The 20,921-nt window shown below is 56.2% G+C and overlaps 1 protein-coding gene across 1 annotated transcript; it reads right to left on the reverse strand.

Moving 5' to 3' along the window:
• On the reverse strand, positions 1 to 2,649 carry NANOS3 (nanos C2HC-type zinc finger 3). Its single transcript, XM_055566557.1, has 2 exons — positions 2,164 to 2,649; positions 1 to 335 (listed from the first exon to the last, which is right to left on the reverse strand). Exons 1-2 carry the CDS (start codon positions 2,612 to 2,614, stop codon positions 268 to 270), a joined length of 519 nt encoding a protein of 172 aa, XP_055422532.1. The 5' UTR covers positions 2,615 to 2,649; the 3' UTR covers positions 1 to 267.
• Between the last annotated feature and the right edge of the window lie 18,272 nt (positions 2,650 to 20,921).

Consider the following 20,921-nt stretch of genomic DNA (forward strand, 5'->3'; position numbering starts at 1 on the left):
TCCATTCGTAAACATTTATTGAGCGCTGACTGGCTGCCCAGCGTTGGGGAAGAAGGGCAGGGGTGCCTGAGGACCACCCCCTTCAGTGACGGGGGCGGGCGCGCTTTGGGCGGTGGTCCCAGACCCGGCTCCTTTGCCAAGCCCCCAGGCTGGAGGCACCGTGTAGGGGCAGATCCTCGGAGGGTGGGTCTTCCCTGAAACCCAGCCTCCACTGAGCCTGGGTCCCCATCCCCAGGTGAAGGCGTCATCCTGCCCACGCCAGTCTCCTTAGGCAGAAGTAGAGGGGCAGCAGGAAGAGGGAGGAGTTCCAGAAGACTTCCTGGCACCTTTGGAACCTAGATTTTAAAAGCAGAGTTGGGGGGAGGAGAAAAGCATTTAGTAATAGGGATGATTCGATGATCCGGAAGTTCCGACTCAACCTGCAGAGCTGCCGGGGCTCTGGCGCCACCTGCAGGCTCCTTCTGGACTAGCACCCCTGTGCTATTTCCAGCCCCGGGCAGTCCCAGGTGGGACCCAGAGCCAGACACAAAGCAACGGAAACTCCCAACTCTGTCCTGCCGTGCTGCCCCCTCGCGGCCGCAGGGATCCTGGAACCCCGGATTTGTTACACTCAGAAAGTTTCCTGCGAGGACAGCCTCAGGCAGCCTTTCCGTGCCAATATCGTGGTGAGGGCTCCCCGACCCCACCCCACCCCTGAGTCAAGTTTTCCTGTTCCCTCGAGCTTAAGGGGAAAAAGGAAGATTCTGAGACCATCGTCTCTGTGTCGCTTCCGCTTCCTCCCTCTCCCAGTTGGACCTTGTCAGACCTCGCAGGAATACTATCCTCTCCCGCATGCAGTCTCACAACCCTTCTAACGTGTTCCCCGCACAGCCGCCGAGATGGGAAGGGGTCCTCCCTTCTGGTGACTTCCCGAGGGGCCCCCAGTCTGAGAGAGGCAGTACTGGGGTACCGCCCCGTCAAACCGGTCCCTCTGTTGGCTGACTTCCCCAAAGTTGCTAAAACGGATTTCTCTTATAAACCTGCAGAAGCGGAGATCTTTCGAGTCTGTAATAGTAACTGCTGATACGTAAGCCTAGCTACTCAAAGCCTACCGGCTACGGAGCTCAAGGGGATCCAGTTAGAAGTACAAACGCTCTGGCCTCACTCAGACCTGCAAAACTGGACTCCGAATTTGATGAGCAAGATGGAGGGAACCCTCTGGCTGTGCAGACCTTACGGAGCCTCCAGCCACCCTCCCAGGTGTGACCCACACACAGCAAACTCATGGTTCTTTCCCTCCAAACTGATGCCAACTCGAACACCTCTGCCTGGAGGGCCAACTTCTTCCAACCCCCTCATATCCACCCCTACAGTCCAACCCATTAGCCACGGTCTAACACACGCTTAATACACAGACCTGCTCTTGTCCCCTTCTCAGCTCCCTAGTACCCAAGTCCAAACTCTTCAAGGCGATCAGCAAGCAGCCCTTCCCCGAAATTTCCGACACCTTCCCCTCCACCCTACATGCACACATACTCCCATCCCAGACGCACGGAATTTAACCAAGTTCCCTAGTGAGCCCCAGTGCCCAGACCCCCTTCAGCATTTCACCAAACTTAATGAGGTTTCCAGGAGTCACTTCCTCCAGGAAGCCCTCCTGACCGCTTTGTCTAGCTCGGGTGCTCCCTTTAGACTCCCCTGTTTCTGTTATAACTGTCACTGTCCCATCTACCACTGAAGGCCAAGCCCAGCCCAGTGCTTGGCACAGGACAAGCCTCACAAACCCGAATGAGTGGACAAGTGAGGCTGTTTCCCTCTGGTCACATGGCACCTACATTCCGCACAAGATTGCAGCCCTTGCTGTACCTGTTGCCAGACCCCATCACTAGTCCCCACGGCCTCCCTGCTAGCTCACCCTGCGCCTGAAAACAATGTTCCCTCTATGGGCCCAGAGAAGGAAAGTGTCTTGCCCAAGGCCACACAGGGAACCCCAGCCCCAGCTTCCCCACTGGGGCAACAGTTCTAGAATACGGTTCTAAGCATTCTATTGTGTATGGATTCTCTCCCCCACCCAACCCTCTGAAGTGGGTCAGCCCAGGGGTTAACCCACTTCTCAGAGGCTCTAAGTCAGCCCAGGGCAGACCCCCCTCTGCAGCGAGTCCCCCCAGCCACCTGCACAGGCACCTCCTCCTCCGCGCGGTCCGTGTCCAGGGTCCTGCGTCCTCGCCTTGTCCGAGCGGACCAGCTTCTTGCCGGCCGAGTTCCGGGTGGTGTAGCTGTAGACGGAGGTGTAGCCCTGGCCGGTGAGCGGGCAGAAGCGGCGGGTGTGGGCGCGCTCGCGGGTGGCCCCGCACTGGGGGCACACGTAGTCGCGGAGGATGGGGCACAGCACCCGGCCCGCTTCATCCTTGAGCACGTGGGACTGGTAGATGGCCCGGGACTCGCCGTTGTGTTTGCAGAAAGAGCACAGGCGCTCGGGAGCTGGTGAGGATTCAGGGCTGGGTCGCTGACCCCCCGGTTCGGGCACTGCTTCTGGCTGGCGATCCAGCCTGGTCTCTGGCTCCTCTTCTTCACGCTGAGCCCCAACCAGGCGTGCCAAACCCAAGTAGTCTGTCCACAGGTTGAAGGTCCCCATGGCTGGGCCCCGTGTGCCAGGTGGAGGGGCAAAAGACAGGAGAAACCCAGCCGCCCCCAAGCTGGTCTCTCTACCCCTGCCTCCTCTGCCTTCCCTTCCCCTCTCTGGAGCCGAGGAGTCTGGGCTGTCAGTTCCCTCCTTATACTCCAAGGGGGTGTGAAGAGGGAGGAGCAGGCTGTAGGAGGTTCCCTATTGCCACAGGGGGCTTGCTGCAGCTCCCCCCAGAAATACACCTGCCACGGGGCTGCATGGCCTCTGGGTAGGCTAGGGGTGAGGGGGCGTGACAAGACACAGGCTGCAGGGGGTACCAGCAATAAGCAGCCACACACCCCACCCAGAGGGCATTGAGAGGGCTGCCCTTGTCTACTCCTTCAGGAGAACCAGAGTGATGCAGGTGGGGGTATTGAAAGCCCCACCCCAAAGACTAGCATTGCTGTAGCCAGTAACTTAGTAACTTCTTTCTTCCTTCTCCAGGACTGGGGGAGGGGGGAGGAGGAGCCGCTGACCTTCCAGCTGACTTTGGAAGGAGGATGGGCCTGACTTATTGGGTGGGGGGGACAAGGACCAAGGCCCCTACCTCTGGTCACCCTCAGGGAGCTTTCACACCCCTTGTCAGTGGAACCTCCTTTTAGCTGATGAACAAACTGGGGTTTGAAGTCACCTGCCCTGGGGTTATTCACAAAGACAAACACAAAGCCTGCTTCCCCCACCAGTTACAGGAGCCTTAGGTGTTGTGGAGTCAGTCTCTCCTGGTCCTGGGGTGGAAAAGGGTTTGAGACTGAGGATTATGGTGAAGAAGAGAGCACAGGCGCAGGTGGGGCTAACGGGGCAGAGGGGAGACCCCTAGCATTCGCCAGCACCTTGATCGCCCTTTCAAATGAGACCTGCGCTCCATCTCAGGAGCATGCGGTGTGCCCCTGAGTCATCCAGGTGGGACACAGACTGGCAGGTGATCAACGGGCATCAGGTGCTAGGTGGGCAACTGAAGGTAAAGGAGGGGTCTGCAGGTACCAGGTAAGAAGGGTGAGAAAGCAGGGCCTGAGACTGGAACTCAGAGAAGAGGTGACGTGCTGCCTACACACCTCATTCATTCATTCATTCATTCAAGAAAGCTTCACTGAGCCTTCTGGACGCAGGGCCCCCTAATCCCTTTCAGAAAGGTTTTTCAGCTGCCCAGTCCTAAACTTGTAATTCCTGTCCACAGCCCTCCAGGATTGATGCCCCCAAATCCAGCCTGTGTCTGTAAGTATCCCAGACACCAGCCCTCCTCGAGGGGTAAAAGGCCAGGGTCAGGTTCTGGCTGAGCAGTTTTGGGGGGCGGGAGGGGGGGAGTCGGGGTGGGTTGTGTCCCCCATCCCATTCCCCAGAGGCTGTGTCTGGCCCAGCCACAGTGACATTCATCCCTCGGTGGGTCTGGTCTCCGTCACAACCCACCGACAACAATGAATGTTGATTGTGACCTTCGCTGTGGCCTAAGGGAGGGGATGTGTTCGGGATCCCCTGCCCCTGCCCCAGATCTGAAAGTTGGGGGTCGTGATGGGTGGGTGGGTGGACGGCAGTTCCAGGCCTCGGGGTCCACTCAACGGTCGATGGTTTGCCTGAGCTGCCCAAACTCACCGACAGGTTGAATGTTCCCCCAAACCCTTGGCAACTCCTTGGGGGGCAGGGAGTGGAGGCTGGAGGGGTCAAGGAACCGGGTAGGGTGAGGGAGGGGAAGGGAATGAGAGAGTTAGAGAATCTATTAAGTCAGGAAACAGATAGCAGGAAGGAGCCAACTCTGCTCCAGGACACAGAAAGAGGAGATAAATCTAAGAAATAATAACAGCAGATACTTCTGTCACCTTTGCTATGCAAATATAGCAGCAGTGGGCGCTGGGCTTCTAACCCATTTAGTCAAAGCATTCTCAAAAGGGCCCTCAAAGGTGCATATTTCTTCCGATTGTCAGTTTGGGAGACAGGCCAGAGGGCACCCTTAGCGAGAGGCAGAGGAGGGATTCCGAGAGGCCCCAAGAGGTCTGGAGGCCAAGTGGTTCTGGCCCCGGGGGCATGGATGCAAGGGAGAGATAAACAAGTCATTTTAATACAATGTAATACCTAAGTGAGCTTCACCGTGTTCCGGACACAATGGTTTATGAATCACAACAACCCAAGGTGGTGGGGGGGAGGGTTGTCTGAGTCTGCACTTTGCAAATTCGAGCCCCGAGGTGGGGCCGCTGCCTAGCCCGCCTGTGGGTCCACCTGCCGGTTGGACAAGGGCGAAGCTAGAGGATCGCAGAGGGTCTCGGGCTTCCAAACTCAGGCCCTTGTCGGATCAGACGGGGGCCCAAGCGCATAACTAAGGGAGGGTTGCCCCGTTAATGCCCTTCCCCATTTTTTTCACCCTCAAACCCGGTCCCCAGTCCCTCCCTCCAGGGGCCGCTGTAGAGTTAGCCGCCCGCCCCCCTCGGGTGCCCCCACGCACAGTCTCAGAGAAGGCTGCTCCCCACCTCCCTGGGTCTGGGAGGTCTGGGACCCCCTCCCCCCGAGAGAACGGCCTGGACTTCAAATTTCCAGTCCCCTTCCATTTCACTGAGGGCAATATCGAGCCTCAAAGGATAAACCGCTTGTCGTAACACTTAAGGCAAACCAGACCCCCCAGGTGTGCTGAGCCTGAGTGAACCCAAAAATGACCTTCCGCGGAGGCGGCCAGAGGCAGCACGGCACTCGGAGCCCCACCCTCGAGATCCCCACCTAGAGCCAGCCTCCAGAGACCTGCCCCTCGCAAGCCACCGACTCCAGTCCGACCCCTCAAGGCCCGCCCCCTCGGAGCCCACCCACAAATCGCACATCCCTAGGACCCCCCTCTAGAGCCCGCCCAGATAGACTCCCACGTAGCCCGCCCCCAAACTCAATCTCCATAAAACACGCCTCCTAAGCCGGTCCTCCAAGAGCCCACCCAGCTCCTCTAAGGCCCGCCCCGGGGCCTCGCCCTCTGAGCCCACCTCCGCTGGCCTCCCATCCACAGCTGTCTCCGGGGGCCCCCGCTAGGGCCTCTCAAATCCTCCTGCCCAGACCCCCAGAGACCTCTCCCTACGCGTCCTCAAGGTCGTTCCCAGGGATCTCAACTCCGCGAAGGTCCGCCGGGGACCCCTCGGACCCCAACTCCCGTAAGACCCGCCCCCGCACCTCCACCTGGATCGCGTTCCCCAGAGCCCGCCCTCTCGCCCACCCGGGACCAGTCCGGTGCCCACCCCTGTCTGGAGCTCCGCGCGGAGACTCCTCTCCCAAGGACCATCCGCCCGCCTTGCAGAGCCCTCCCCCATTCAGGCACAGGGTATCCAGGCCTTTCTTAGGGCGCGTGTTGGGAGAGGTGATCACCTGCAGGGAGGACAGCGGTCCTAACAAGCAGAATGCTGGGAGAGGAGGGTAGGTTAGGAGGGCAGGGGTATTAACAACAATGACAGTAATTCTAAAATGATGCTTTACATAATCACCCTGTTATTAGGATACACTGAGGAAGGTGAGGTTTTATCAATGAGGAAGGTGAGGTTCCGAGAGTTTGGACCAGAACTCTCTCAGCAGTTCTTAACGACCAAGAGGTTAGAATGCCAGGTCATGGAGAGGCATCGTGGCGACAGTGCGCTGGGGGTGGGAGAGGGGGCTTCCTGGGACCACTGCTCCTTTCCCTGAGGGCTTTGACTTTGACCTACCTCAGGTAGGTCCTAGTAAGGGGTCTCCCCAACTCAGGAAGGCAGGGCTGGGGCCAAGGATGGGCCTTGGGATCAAAGAGAAGTGCCCCAGGCCCACAGCCCCCAGCACCCCCCTATGGGGGAAGGGCTGTCTGGACATAACCTGGGGTCTGACTGTCTCCCTTTGTCTGTCGTGGTGGGTATAGGCTTCCCACCCTGCTGTCTGTCTGGGTCCTCCTGTCTGGGTCTGACTGTGCCCCTCGAAGGCCAGTATCAGTCTGGGTCCCCAGCCTTGCTGTGTGCGCCCCTCCCTGGCTGTCTGGGGTCACCCGTGTCTGGCCCTTGCCACCTGATCTCCCCTATGTCCATCCGCCTGTCCCCTCCATGTCTGGAGCTGCCCTTTGATGAAAGGCGGCCTTGGATCTGTCTCCTTCTCTGTCTGCACCTGGGGCCCTTCAGCAGGCAGCTGAGTGCTCCTCCCGCCAAGTGTCCTGAGGCCTTCTCCGGGGATGAAGGGGCCTCCAGTCTGACTTTGAAGCCCAGCAGGGTGGGAGGCAGGGAGCTGTCTGCTCCCACCCCCAATCTGGGGCCCTGCCTCTTTCTCCTCCTTATCCCTGGGACCCCACACCACAGCTGGAGGGCCTGTCTGGGCTGGGAATGACTGGGTGGGGGGCAGCCTTTCAGCAGCCAGGCTGACCCAGAGCCTATCCCCACCCCCACCCTCATCCTAAGCTCAGGAAGGCAGAGCAGCTGGCATGGGGTCTGGGGGTCAGGGGTCGGAGGTGAGAGGTTCCAGTGGAGCCAGATGGGCAGGCAATGGGTGGAGGCAGCTCTGCTGTCAAGTTGAAGAGCAAGGTGCGGGTGTGGAGGTGGGAGTGGGGAGGACCACGAGGTTCGAGATGCAGGGCTTCCGGGGTATCTAGTGGCTTGTGTGCCCCTCCTGTGTCCCAGTGTGCATATGTCCCTGTATCTGTGCCCTTGTGTGTGTGTGCACAGGACCTGGGGGCGGGGAACATGCGGAGGAGGAGGTACTCAGGGCCTGGCAGACAAAGAGCCCATTATGGAATGTGCAGTGGCAGTGTACATAGGAGTCCCCATGTGGGGTCTCGTTGATGGCCCAGGCTGTCTAGACTGGCAGGCAGCGGGCCCCTCATTTCCATGATACCTACATGGCCTCTCAGGTTGCCACCCCGCCCTCCCCAGGCTTCCTCTCCACTTGCTGGCTGCTCAGGCTTTTGACTCCACGTCCTCAGACAAGGGGCTTGTCTGTTCTGCTCAGGACCCTGAGGGGCAGCCAGTTCAGCCAGGAACCTGAGTTTCCTTCTCAAGCCCACCAGATGTGGGGCCAGGGCTGGGGGAGGCGAGAAGCCTCCCTGGAGTTGGGGTTGGGGGCCATGGAGGGGCCTGGGAGAGGCTGATGAGAAATTCAGACACTTCTACCAAGGCTTGTAGTGCAGAGTGACCCTGGGTCTGGGTCAGGATGGGCCCCATCTGCAAAAATGTAGGCAGCAACTGCCTATGGGCCTGTTATTTGGAGGCTGTGATGGGCTTGAGGGTCCAAAAGCTACTTTGGTGGGCTATTTTAGGGGGTCTGTGGGTGTCCGTTAGTTCAGGTAGGCATGTGCCATAATGGGTGGCTGGCTGTCTCTGCGCCAGTTGTCTGTGTTGGCACTCCCATGGGCTTCTGTTTGTGTGTGGATGTCAGTGTGACTGTGGATATGTGTCAGGCTAATTGTGGGTAATTGCAGGTCGATGTGTGAACCGGTGTACATGGGTGTCTGGCATCTGTCAATGTCACTGTGGGTGACTGTGGTCTGTGTCATCTGATGATGGTGCCCCCCTGACCCCTCCTCACTAAAAATTCAGCTCCAGGAGGATAGGGATCTTCATCTCTTATAACCCCAGTAGAGAACAGTCCCTGGTACCTAACAGATGCTCAATAAACAAGGGCTGGATTTGTGGACATTCAGGTGACTGTGGATTTCTACATGTCTCTATGTCCTTTTCCTGTATCGTTTTCACTGCAAATGTGTTACTGTGTCTGTAGGTCAGTGTTTTGGGTTTTTTTTTTTTTGCTGCACTGGATCTTAGTTGTGACATGTGGGATTTTCAGTCTTTGTTGCAGCATGCGGGATCTTTCATTTCAGCGTGTGGGATCTATTTCCCTGACCAGGGATTGAACCCAGGTCCCCGTGTATTGGGAGCATGGATTCTTAGCCGAGGGAGCACCAGGGAAGTCCCAGGGGTGTCTAAGGGTATAATCAAGTGTCAGGGTGGGTGACTATGGGTGTTGGTACTATTGGACTGTTCATATCTGTCTGTGGGTGACAGTGTTATAATGGTTGTCTAGGAGAGTCAGTTTAACTGTATGTGTGTAGATTAAGATTACTATAACCTGATGTCAAAATCTCCATCATCTGTGCAGGCCTTTACCGTCTGTGTGTGTGTGTGTCAATTTGCCTGGGTGACTGGGTGTGTCCTTGCCTGGGCAGGCACACAGAGATCTATGTGTGCATGTCCAAGTTCTTGGGAATAATGGTGTCCATGTGTCCCTGTGTTGGGGCATTTACCTAGCTTCGGTTGTCAAATTACTCTGATGACAGCCTGTGGGTGCCCATGGGACAGTGAGCATAGGAGTGTCTGTGTGTGCAACAGAAAACTATGTGTGTGTGTCAGTGTTATGTGCAAGGATATGTCTGCCACGGTCGGTGGCAGCTTCGTTTCTCTGTGGCAATGTTTTCCCAGGTGTCAGCCCTGGGTGTTCATGTCATTGTGGGTGATGTGTGCCCACGTGGCAGTGTTATGATGGGTGACTGTGTGTGTACATCAGCGTTCTGGCAGGTGATGTGAATAACAATGGGGATGATTTATGCGGGAGTATCGAGTGTTGATTTGGGGTCTTCATCTAATTGTGACTCTGTAAGTGTATCTGTGAGCAGTCCAGGGAGGTGGAGAATCGGTGGGAAAGGAGATGGGGGAACTGAAAGGTAGTGGGATGCAAGGTACATCTCAGATCCCATCAGCCAATGAGGGGTCTTCTCCGTCCCCTCCCTCCGACCCCAATGCATGTCCTCCAGGGCGAGGTCCCTGTGAAAGGCGCCTTGTCGCTTTAAAAGGGTTCCCCAGCAGTGGGATTCCCGGCCAATTTTTCCTTTTTACAGCCACTTTTTGAGGGCGTGTTCCTGTTAGCAAACCTTGGCCCCGGTAAATACTCTGCATCCGGCGGTAATGACAAGCGGGGGCAGCGGCGGGGGGCTGGCTGCGGAGGGCCCCGGGGCTCCGGCAGGCGGCGCCGCTGTCGCCCCTGGCCCGCCGCCGCAGCCAGGCCCGAGCGGGAAGCCCCCGCCGGGATCCGTCTCCGCAGGGCCCGCACAGGCCTGCACGCCCGTGAACTTGGCCGGGAGCGCCTTCTCGAACGCGCGCGCCGGCTCAGAGCCTCTCCCGGTCCGGGATATCCGAGGCCCCCATCCGCCCTGCTCCCCCAAGAACAAAGCTGGCCGCCGCCCGGCCCCAGGGCCTCCTACGGTCAGGTGTCAGGAGGCCCGGCACCCATGCCCCTCCGACCCTCAGCCTGCGTCCCCTCCCCACAGGGGCATCTCGGCCCGCCCTCCCCCCGGCGGCCCCCAGCTGGCCTGGGACTTCTGGGTCTGTCCCCTGTGGAGGGGGGGTCTGGTCCTCCGGGGGGCCCCTCTCGGGGAAGGCGAGACACAGAGAAGCCGCCAGGGCCTCCCCGCCCCCCTTCCCCAGCCGCCGCAACAATGGAGGGCCGGGCTGCAGAGGCCGGGGCGCCCGCCCCCCGGCCGCGAGCAGGTGCGCGAGGGGGCTGCGGCGGGTCCCGCTGCCGCCCCGCCCCGCCGCGCCCCCTCCCCGCGGGCGGCCCCCGCCCCGCTCGCGCCCCGGGCCCGCCCGGTGCCCGCGCTCACCTCGTTTTGGGGCCGCCGCCTTGTTTCCCCCTCTTCTGTCCAAAACCCGCCCGGAAAAGCCCCCCGAGCCGCGAGGCGCCGGCACGGGAAATTGCATTTTGGCGGCTCCGGGGCTGGGCGGGGGCTCCCCAGGCCGCGGGCAGGGGGAGGGGACCGCGGGGCTCCGGCGCCGGCTCGAACCCGCGGCCGCCGCCTCCCACCCGCCCGCCCGCCTGTCTGTCTCGGTGACGTGCCCGCGCTCCCCGCTGCCACCGCCCCCTCCCACCTCCCCGCTCCTGCCGGGCGGTGGGTCCAGCCGCGGCCGTGTGCGCCCCGAGGCCTCCCGCCGGGCGCACCAGGATGCAAGCGGGGATGCCCACGGGACTCCAGGACGCAGCTCCCGGGCTCCGCGCAGGGGACACGGGGACACGGGGGCGAGAGCGGGCGCACGCTGGAGCCCAGATGCACGCAGACCTCAAAGGCGCACGGGGAGCAGACGCGCACAAAGGCACGCGGACCACAAACACAGGGAAGGGTGTGCGAGGGACTTCCATACACAAACCCAGCGGAGGGAATGGTAGGACACAGGGGCACCCGCCACACAACCTTGTTCATAAAGCCCACTACACACGTAGGGGCACCTGGGGCCACACAGATACATGCAAGATACAGACAGGCACCACATCCAGGGACAAGAAGAATGTCTTCAGAACTGAAATAGAGTACACAGAGCATCCCAGGGGCATACACAGAAAATACTGGCACAGAAACAGACAGACTCGCAGGAATGGCCCCAAAACACGTACACACACGCCTAGGGTCTCACACAAGGTACACAGACATACCGGTGTAAACATAGAACCAGCACACCTCCCCAGTTATCAAGTGCACAGCCATGGGAACACCCTGACACACAACAGTTCAGCTCACATGGATGGATACACAGACACAAGACGCAGTTATAAACACAGAACAGAAATACACCCATAAGACATGTCAGGTACACAATCTCAGGGGTACACACAGACACACAAAGTCCCCCCTTCCCCTGGCAGGTCCTAGGGTTACAGGGTCCACGTGTGCGTGCTAAGTCGCTTCAGTCATGTCTGACTGAAGCGTGACCCTATGGACCATAGCCTGCCAGTCTCCACCATCCTTGGGATTCTCCAGGCAAGAATACTGGAGTGGGTTGCCATGCCCTCATCCAGAGGATCTTCCCAACCATGGGATCACACTTGCATCTCTTATATCTCTGCGTCGGCAGGCGAGTTCTTTACCACTAGTGCCACCCGGGAAGCCCAAAGGGTCCATAAAGACACACAAAATACAGGGATGCTTGGGGCCATGTGTACCTGGGACCATCCAGTGTAAATACACAGACAGGCCAGGTACAGAGGTCACATACAGGAGATGGACTCAGAAGTTGTGCATGAGGTGGGGCTCCCCTGATCCCCCCGAGATGCTTACACGGAACCCCCGTGGTCACACACACACACCAGGTACATGGCACACACAGCAGCAACAGTACACTGCTGGAGGATTCCTCCAGGAATTTGCACAGGTCCCCTCTTACACTTCCCATCAATACACACAATGCTGGCCTGCCATGGCCACCTCGACTGGCAGAAAGAAGTCACTTCAGAACAGTCTGTGGTGCTAGCCGAACTTCCATGGCCCAGGACTGAGCTGACCAATTTCTCATTCTGTGTATTTCTTTCCTGCTCCAGTCTAAGACGGGGTAAAGGAAATCTTCGAGCCCCTCACCTCCCCAAAACCCAGGCCTTAACCCTTGTGGGGTCAGGGCCCTGCTCCACCAGGCAACGGCCCTCCCCTTCAGCCCCCTCAATGCCCTGCCTCAGTTTCTCCTTGATAAGTCTCCTTTTCCCACACCTGCCTTCTTTCCTCAGGTCTCAGCCCAGAAAGCCAAGCTCCAGCAGGCCTAGGAGGGTAGATATTCCCTTGGGAGTCCCCCAGAGGCCTTTGGGGTTCAGCCTTACTCTGTACCTGACTTCGCTGCAAATAGGGGCTAATTCCTTGGAGGAGAAGGAAGAGGATGCGAGTAAACAGTAATTGGGCCTCAGCAGGTGGAGACAGCTTTGTGGATGTCCCTTATGCACCCTCCCCATTCTAACTGAAAAAGATTGCATTGAAATGATGTCTTCATTCAATCCCAGCTATCGCAGACTCTTCCTAGCAAGCCAATGAAGCGAATATTGTGATTTTTACATACGGGCAACTGAGGACCAGAGAGAACTGCTGTTTGCCCAATGAGGCACAGCCTGTAGGCTGCAGAGCTGGGATTCTGTGCAAGGTCTTTCCCCATCTCCCAGGATCCTTTTGAAGAAGCACTCAGGCCCGCTGAACTTCCCACAGCCAGCAGCAGGGGGCAGCAGACTCCAGAGCCCTCCGGCTGCAGGAACGCGCTGGCTCTCAATTCCCTCTTCCTCCTAGCGGCTGAGGACTCTGCATAGACCGCCCCCCCACCCCCACCGCTAAACCCTGTCCCCAGGCTGGAATTGCTACTGCCAAAATACAGGGGCCCCCGCAGAAACAAACTTTTCTTAAACCTTCTAGAATTGATGTCCCAAGCAGTGTCTTACTCGCACGTGGTCCCTCTTAAGGTCTAGCTCTGCTCCTTCTTGCTGCAACACAAGCTGGGTGGGCAGCCTCGGCATTCCTGAGCTGGGTCAGATCAGGAGAGAGGACTCCTGGATCCTGGCCCAGTGGTCAGTCCCACCCCCTACCCCAAAGTCCTCTGAATATCCCTCGGAGCCCATTGCAGGATGGGAGGGGCAGAGGGGGAAGCCCCAGTGCCCAAGCCGCCTGGTTCCCTCTGGCGTGGGAACTGCCTGCCCCACCCCAGACCCTAGTTCTGGGGCCCCTGCCAGTGCTGACTCATAGGGGACCCACGGCTGTGACTCAGCCAGCGGTCCTTCCTGAACCTCTCCCTGAGAGATTTTCCACCCCATATCACCTCCTGTCCCCGGGGGGGTCGCCTTAGGGACCCAGATGTAGCCCTGGTGGGTGTTTCAACCGGAAGGGTCTTCTCATGACCGGAAGGGTCATCAGTCCCAGAGCCCCAGTCCCCAAGGACCCCCCTGCAAGGTTGTGGCCATGACTGGGTGTGCCGGGCTGTGGGGGTCTTGGGCAGTGTCCGTATGTGCCCAGATGTGTGCCTAGGCAAGGCTCAGGCTGTGAACACACCTTCCTCCACATCCCACTGGAGTCCGGGCAGCGACTCTCCAAGTCCATGTGAGGCCTGGGCTGGGAGCTAGTTCACTCAACCACAAACCAGCTTCTCCAGCCATGTTCCCTGTCTCCGGAAATGGCAGCTCCATTCTTCCAGCTGCTCCAGCCAAACCCTTCTTAACAAATGCAATCCATTAACAAGTTCAGTTACTGTCTCTTCTAAAGGCATCCTACCCTCTCCAGAGTTCCCACCCAGGGCCACCCCACCGTAATCTCTCCCCTGGACCTACGCAGTTGCCACCTCCTTCTCCCTGTGCTCCAACGTCACACAGTCTGTTCTACCATGGCCCAATGGCACCAGTGAATGCCTTAGTCCCTTCCCTGCTCAAAACTTTCCATGGTTCCCATTTCATTCATACCAAAAGCCCAAGTCCTCCCCATAGCCCTGCACACTATATCTATCTTGTCCCCTCCCTGCCTTACCTCCTCTCCTCCTTCCCTCACTCCCTCTGTGCCAGCCACATGGGCCTCCTCACTGTTCCACAAACACACAGGGTATTGTCCGGCCTCAGGACCTTTGCACTGGCCATTCCCTCTGCTCAAGACTCTCTTCCCCCAGGTACCCACAAGGCTGCCTCTCTCACTTCCTTCAGGTCTCTACTTAAATATCATGTCCTCAGTGAGACCTTCCCAGATGCCCTTCGTTAAAATCCCACCCCCTTGCTTTAGCTTGTTCTTTTTTTCATCACTCTATTTTTTTTTATTTTTTGGTTGCGCTGTGTCTTCATTGCTATGCGCAGGCTTTCACTAGCTGCGGCAAGCAGGGGCTACTCTTTGTGGTGGGTGGTGTGCGGGCCTCTCATTGCAGTGGCTTCTCTTGTTGCAGAGCACAGGCTCCGGTAGTTGCAGCACGTGCTCTCAAGGGCTACCGGAGCTCAGGCTCATTTGTTGTGGCACGTGGGCTTAGTTGCCCCATAGCATGTGGCATCTTCCCGGGATTGAAGCCATGTCTCTTGCATTGCAAGGTGGATTCTTAGCCACTGTACTACCAGGGAAGTCCACCCTATCACCTTTGAACATTATATGTTGGAGCACCGAGAGCAGAGTCTCAGACTGTTGTCTGGACGTATTGATGATCACTACATTTTTGACGTGTTGAAGAACAAAATGACGTGGCACCTGCCTGCCTGCCACTGGCAGGTGGGGCAGTCACGTAGCTAGCCAAGAGTTTTCAGTGCTGAAAGCCAGAAGCATAAGGGAGTGTTGGGGAAGCGTGGGGCCAGTCTGGAGCATGAGGTGCAATCAGGGAAGGCTTCTGGAGGGGGTGAGGTCATGCAGGGCCTTGGTGGTCAATGAGGGGTTTGGATATAAGTATAGGGTGGGAAGATTTGGAAAGTTTTGTTTTAATTTAATTTTTTATGGCTGTACTGGGTCTTCATTGCTGTGCGTGGGCTTTCTGCAGCTGTGGTGAGTGGGGGCTACTCTCCTGTTGCAGTGCTCGAGCTTCTCATCTCAGTGGCTTCTCTTGTTACAGAGCCCAGGCTTTAGGACAGGTGGTCTTCAGTGGTTTCGGCACACGGGCTTAGTTGCCTTGCAGCATGTGGAATACTTACTCCCCGATCAGGGACTGAACTTGTGTCCCCTGCATTTGCAGGCAGATTCTTTATCTTTGGATCACCAGGGAAGTCTGGGTTTCTATTTTTAGTTAAATATATCAAGGTATTATTTACACAGAGTAAAATTCTGCCTTTACATGGTTCTTTGAGTTTTGACATATGCATACAAGTTGTGTAACCATTGTCTGAAATCATGATGTAGCAGATTTCGTGGGAGGTGATCAGCAGGTCCACCAGGGCAAGCACACAGAAACCAGGACATGAGTGGAAGCAGAGGGCCAACGGGGAGACCCGTGTGGCTGGCTGTCCACCAGCTTGAATTAGGATGGAGGCCCCGGGGAACAGGCGGAAACAGGCAGCTTCAGGAGGCAGACAGGTCTCAGGGGTGGACCAAGTGTGGGGGCCGAGGAACCATGGAGGAAGGATGAGCAGACAGAGTCAGAGACACCTGAGGGCCCCCTCGAGGAGATGATTGGAGAGGAAGGTCATCAGCACGTGGTGACCAAAGCTCTGCCTGGGGAGGAGAGCATTTGAGAAGCATTTCAAAAGACTGAGGAGGAGCAGGAGGAGGAGAAAGGCCACCAGGAGAATGTAGTGTCCTGCGGCCAAGGAGGAAGTAGGCGAAGGTAACAGATTCTTTTGTGGGTTTTTTTGCCACACTGTCATGTGGGATATTACTGCTCTGACCAGGGATCCAACCCATGCCCCCTGCGGTGGAAGCATGGAGTCCTGACCCCTGAACTGCAAGGGAGCTCCCCAAAAGTGACAGATTCTGTACAGAGGTCGAGGACAGAGGTGACTGGGAGCATTGGCCTGACTCACCACTTAGTGTGATCAGGCACCCCCTTGAGAAGTAAGGAAGAGAAAGAAACAGGCAACAAGCCCACCACTCTCCAAGAAAAGTGCTGTATACTTTTAAAGCCACGAATGGGCTTCCCTGGTGTTTCAGCAGTAAAGAATCCACCTGCCAATGCAGGAGATTTGGGTTTGATCCCTGGGTCAGGCCTTGGGAAGATCCCCTGGAGGAGGAAATGGCAACCCACTCCAGTACTCTTGAGCCTGGGAAATCCCAATGACAGAAGAGCCTAGTGGGCTACTGTCTATGGGGTTGCAAAGGAGTCAGACACGACTGAGCCACTAAACGATAACAACAGAGCCACAAATGTGAGCTGCCACGTGTGTAATAAAACAATTTTTAGTAGCCCCATTACAGGTTTGCTTGTTTTTGTTTGGCGGGGAGGGGGGGCGGTATTATGGCCACAGTGAGTGGCATGTGGCATCTTAGTTCCCCATCCTGGTATTGAACCAGTATCCCCTGCAGTGGAAGCTCAGAATCTTAGCTGCTAGACCACCAGAAAAGTCCCCTAGTAGCCTCATTACAAAAAGTAAAAAGAAACAGGTGAAATGAATGTTGATAATATATGCAATTTAACCTGACATATCCAAAATAGCATGGTTTCAACACGTAATCAAGATTTTTTAAAAAATCCTTGAGATATTTCACATTCTTGAAAACAAGCTTTATATTTACAACATATCTCAGTCTGGAATAGCCAGGTTTCAGCTGCCCAGTAGCCAAGTGACAAGTGGCAACCTCACTGGTAAAGCACAAATCTAGACAGGACTCAATTTTGCCCTCTGATGACTCACCTCACATTTCCCTAATCCCCACCCTATCAAACCCTGTCTATTATTTGATTTCCCACACAAAAGTGTGTACACGAATGTTCATAGCAACATTATTCTTGTTTGCTAAAAAGTGAAAAACACCCAAATGTCCATTAACTGATGAATGGATTTTAAAAAATGTGGCGTATCTATACCACATATGATTTGGCAATCAATAGGAATGAAGTTGCGATACATGCCACAACTTGAACACATCTTGAAAAGTGAATGAAGCTAGTCATTAAGTCACATTGTATGAGTCCATTCGTATATAGAGACAGAAAGGAGTGTAGGGGTACAGTGGGTGGGGGAGATGGGGGCATCTGGGGAGTGATCGCATATGGGTACTGAGTTTCTTTGGGGGGTTAATGAAAATGTGAAGGTTACACAATTCTATGAATATACTAAAAACACTGAATTACTTACTTTAAATAGGTTCGTTGGGGACTGCTCTGGCAGATCAGTGGTTTGAGACTCCATGCTTCCACTGCAGGGGGTGTGGGTTCAATCTCTGACTGGGGAACAAAGATCCTGCAAACCAAGCATTGTGGCCAAAAAAATAATAAAAATCGTACATAAAAAAGGTTAATTTTATAATACATGAATTTTATCTCAATAAAGTTGTTATAAAAAATATTTAATCTTGATGTTTTAGTAATTAGGTGGCACTACTGGTAAAGAACCTGCTTGCCAGTGCAGGAGACGTAAGAGACGTGTGTTCAGTCCCTGGGTTGGGAAGATCCTCTGGAGGAGGCCACAGCAACCCACTCCAGTATTCTTGCCTGGAGAATCCCCATGGACAGAGGAGCCTGCCAGACTACAGTCCATGGGGTGGCAAAGAGTCGGACACGACTGAGCAACTGAGCACCCACACACTGAGTGTTTTGGTGTCCCCATAAATTTTGCCCTCAGTGGATCTCTGCTCTCAGCCTAGTCCAGGCCCTGCTGTCCTTCCCACACCAAGCTTAAGAAGGACAACTGGGACTTCCCTGGCCATTCAGTGGTTAAGACTTCGCACTTCCTCTGCAGGAGGGGTAGGTTCAATCCCTGGTCCGGGAACTAAGACCCTGGATGCTACACTATGTGGCCAAACCCCACCCTCCCACTCCCCTACCACACCCCACCCCACCCCCAAAAAATAACAGAGGGACAGCAAGGAGAGGATGCCTAGGTGGAGGGCTAGCAAAGTCAGGGAGATATGCCGAGACGTTTCGCCAGTACCCTTGTTTCCTACCAGAAGTCATGGGCTTCCCTGAGTTGCAGGCTCTACCGGGGTGGGAAGAATGATGCCTTCAAAGCCTGATTCCAAGGGCCCTGGCCTACACGCCCAACCAGACAGCCTGACTCAACTTTACCCACTGTATGCGTGTGACCCTCCACTGTCCCCCTAGTGACTCAGGCAACCTAAAAGCCCCCTCTCTGGGGACGCTCTGCTGCCCACGGTGACTCTTCACAGACATTGCAGAAGCAGGCTGGCGCCTCCCCGGCCTAGGCAGGGGTCCTGGGGGCAGCCCACTAGGGCTTTGGCCCCACAGCACAGTCTCCCCCAGAGGGCCCAGAGTCTGGGGGAGGGGGGTGGGGAACTTTCTCAAAGGGCCTTTGTGGGAGAGGCTGGGACGCTGGGGTGGGGGGGCTGCCGGGGGACCACGCCCTGCGTGACTCACTCCTCATTGCTGGGCAGTGACTCACGCTCAGGCCTCCCTCCTGCCCCCTTGCAGCAGGTGCTGCCAGCGCCAACTTCAGGATTGGGGCCCCAGCAGCCAGGTTCATGCCACCCTACCCTGGGCCTGTGATTCACACTCATTTATTTCCAGGGGCGCCTACCCTCCCCCATCTACATGGTTCGGACCACGAAGAAAACTTCTCACAGCTCCTCTGGTCCTTGGTGGGGCGGAGGGCAGACCCCTGGTTCTGAGATACGCCAGCTATTGTCTCACTACTGATTCGTGGAATCTCCAAACCACCGGAGAGGTGAGACGTCCTTGCTACTTTAACAGATGGGGAAACTGAGTCTCGATGAGATTATGAAGTTTGCTCAAAGATACAAGATCAAACCGAGTCAGAGCACAAAGTGATGCCCGACAGTGTAAATATATAATGACCCCAGCTGCTTTGTAGCCCAGTAATGGGTACTGCAGCCTGTAATGTCGCGTCCATTTTACTGATGACCAAACTGAGGCAAGGAGCGCCTAACTCACACCCGAGAGTGAGAGGCTGGGCAGAAATTCGAACCGATGTCGACAGCCGGGGCTTGTTCTGCCACTTCCCAACCGGCCTTGGGCGCCCACTTGGAGGCTGGGGCGCCCCCGCCGCCCGGCCCCTCCAGCCGCAGGGCCAGCCTGGGCCGGGCCGCCCGCCAGGCTGCCGGGCGCCGCGCCCGCCAGCATCACGCCGCTGTGAGTCACCCCGCGCGCCGGCCCCGCCCCCCGCGCCAACAAACAGCGCGTTGCCCGGCAACTGCCGCCGGTTCCGCGCCAGGTCTGCGCCTGAGGACACGGGTTCGAGCCTCCAGCCGGGTGAGAACTGTGAGAGGCTCCGGGACCCGGTGGCTTTACTCAGACTAGGGATTCAGATCAGGTCTACAGTCCTGGTTGACACAGAGATGAGGGCGAAGGAGTTGGTGGTTCACTGGCAACGGGATTGGGGATGGGGGAGAACAGAGGGTCCTCAAACAGACCTGTCTCTGGTTTTCAGGAGGCCGATACCAGAGCCAGGGGATGGCACTAGGGACTCTCTGTGGGGTGAGACGAACCCTGAGAAGTTAGGTTAGAGCTACTGTCAAGAGGTCGAAGCCATTTTCCTATAGGGATTTGGGGAGCCGATTTGGGGGTGGAGGTCAGGAGGGCTGTGATCAGGGCTTCTGACTTTTCACCATCCGTCCCCCACCCCCCAGAGTAGCTAACAGTGAGCACGTTCTGTGTTCCAAGCTGTGTTCTACACGCGTTCTCAGTCATTCAGTGGTGTCTGACTTTTTGTGATTCCATGGACTATAGCCCTCCAGGCTCATCTGTCCATGGAATTTTCCAAGCAAGGATACTGGAGTAGATTGCCATTTCTTCCTCCAGGGTATCTTCCTGACCCAGGGATGGAACTGGTGTCTCTTGCATCTCCTGCATTGGCAGGTAGGTTCTTTACCACTATGGACATTACCTAATGTTCACAATAGCCCTCTGACAGTCCATTGGTATTCCCATTTGACACACGGGGAAACTGAGTCACAGAGAGGCACAATCCTTCGCCAGAGGAGGCAGGACACCAAGCTTGAAACCAGGCAGGGTGACTTGGGCTTCTACGCTCCTCTCAGGGGGGTGCATGCCTCCTCTTGGTGGCGGTCGTATCTGTGGGAGTTTCCAGCAAGGGTATGAGTCCACACTGGAGCTTAGATGAGCAAGGTGGGCTCCTTGGAGGCTGTTGATGCAAGGCTGTGCCAGGTGCCCTCCCAGGCTTCCAGGCTACTTGAGGGCAGGAGAGAGTCCCCCAAGAGCCAGCATCACTTAACTCTAGGCACCCAGGACCCATACTAGCCGCCATCCAGCTGCCCAGAGGACCCCTAAGGGGGCTGCTTGAGGGGTTTCCTAGGGCCTGGATCCCATGGGGTGGGGAAGAGAGTAGGTAACAACACTGAGGCCAGGTGGACAGATACATCCCCCACCCCCAACCCCGATTACCTTTGTTTTCTTGACTATATCATTCAAATGGTTGAGTGGGGAGACAGAAGTGTTTAGAGTCAGAGTATAAAGTCAGAGGGTCATGGCAGGACGTGAGGAAGGGTTCCTGGAGGGGGTGGTGGCCTAGGATCTCAACAAGTTGGCAGTTGACAGGTGGGTGTGAAAGGCAGGTTGGAAAGAAGGTGGGAACCTGACAAGCAAGGTCTTGTAGGTGACAAGGGGGACCACAGAGCAACTTTTGCAGTGGACAGTAGGGAAATGTGATTGGATTTAATTGGCTCTCTCTGGAGAATGGATGGAGTAAGTAAGGCTGGAAGCAAGGAGACAAGGGAGACCAGAGTTGGAGTGTTTTCATGCCAGAGATGATGATGGCTCAGAAATACAGTTGTCAGATTTAGCAAATAAAAATACAGGAGATCCAGTTAGATTTGATTTTCAGTTATAGAGCAAGTAAAAAAAAAATTTTTTTTTAATAGAAAGATGGCCCAACTAACTATTGCGTAGGACATACTGATATGAAATGATTTAAAGAAAATCAGATTTAATTGGGTGTCCTGTATTTTATCTGGCAAGAGTACTTGAGGGTCTTAGGGGAC

The sequence above is a fragment of the Bubalus kerabau genome, chromosome 1, assembly GCF_029407905.1.
Source record: "Bubalus kerabau isolate K-KA32 ecotype Philippines breed swamp buffalo chromosome 1, PCC_UOA_SB_1v2, whole genome shotgun sequence".
In the NCBI taxonomy this organism is placed as follows: Eukaryota; Metazoa; Chordata; class Mammalia; order Artiodactyla; family Bovidae; genus Bubalus; species Bubalus kerabau.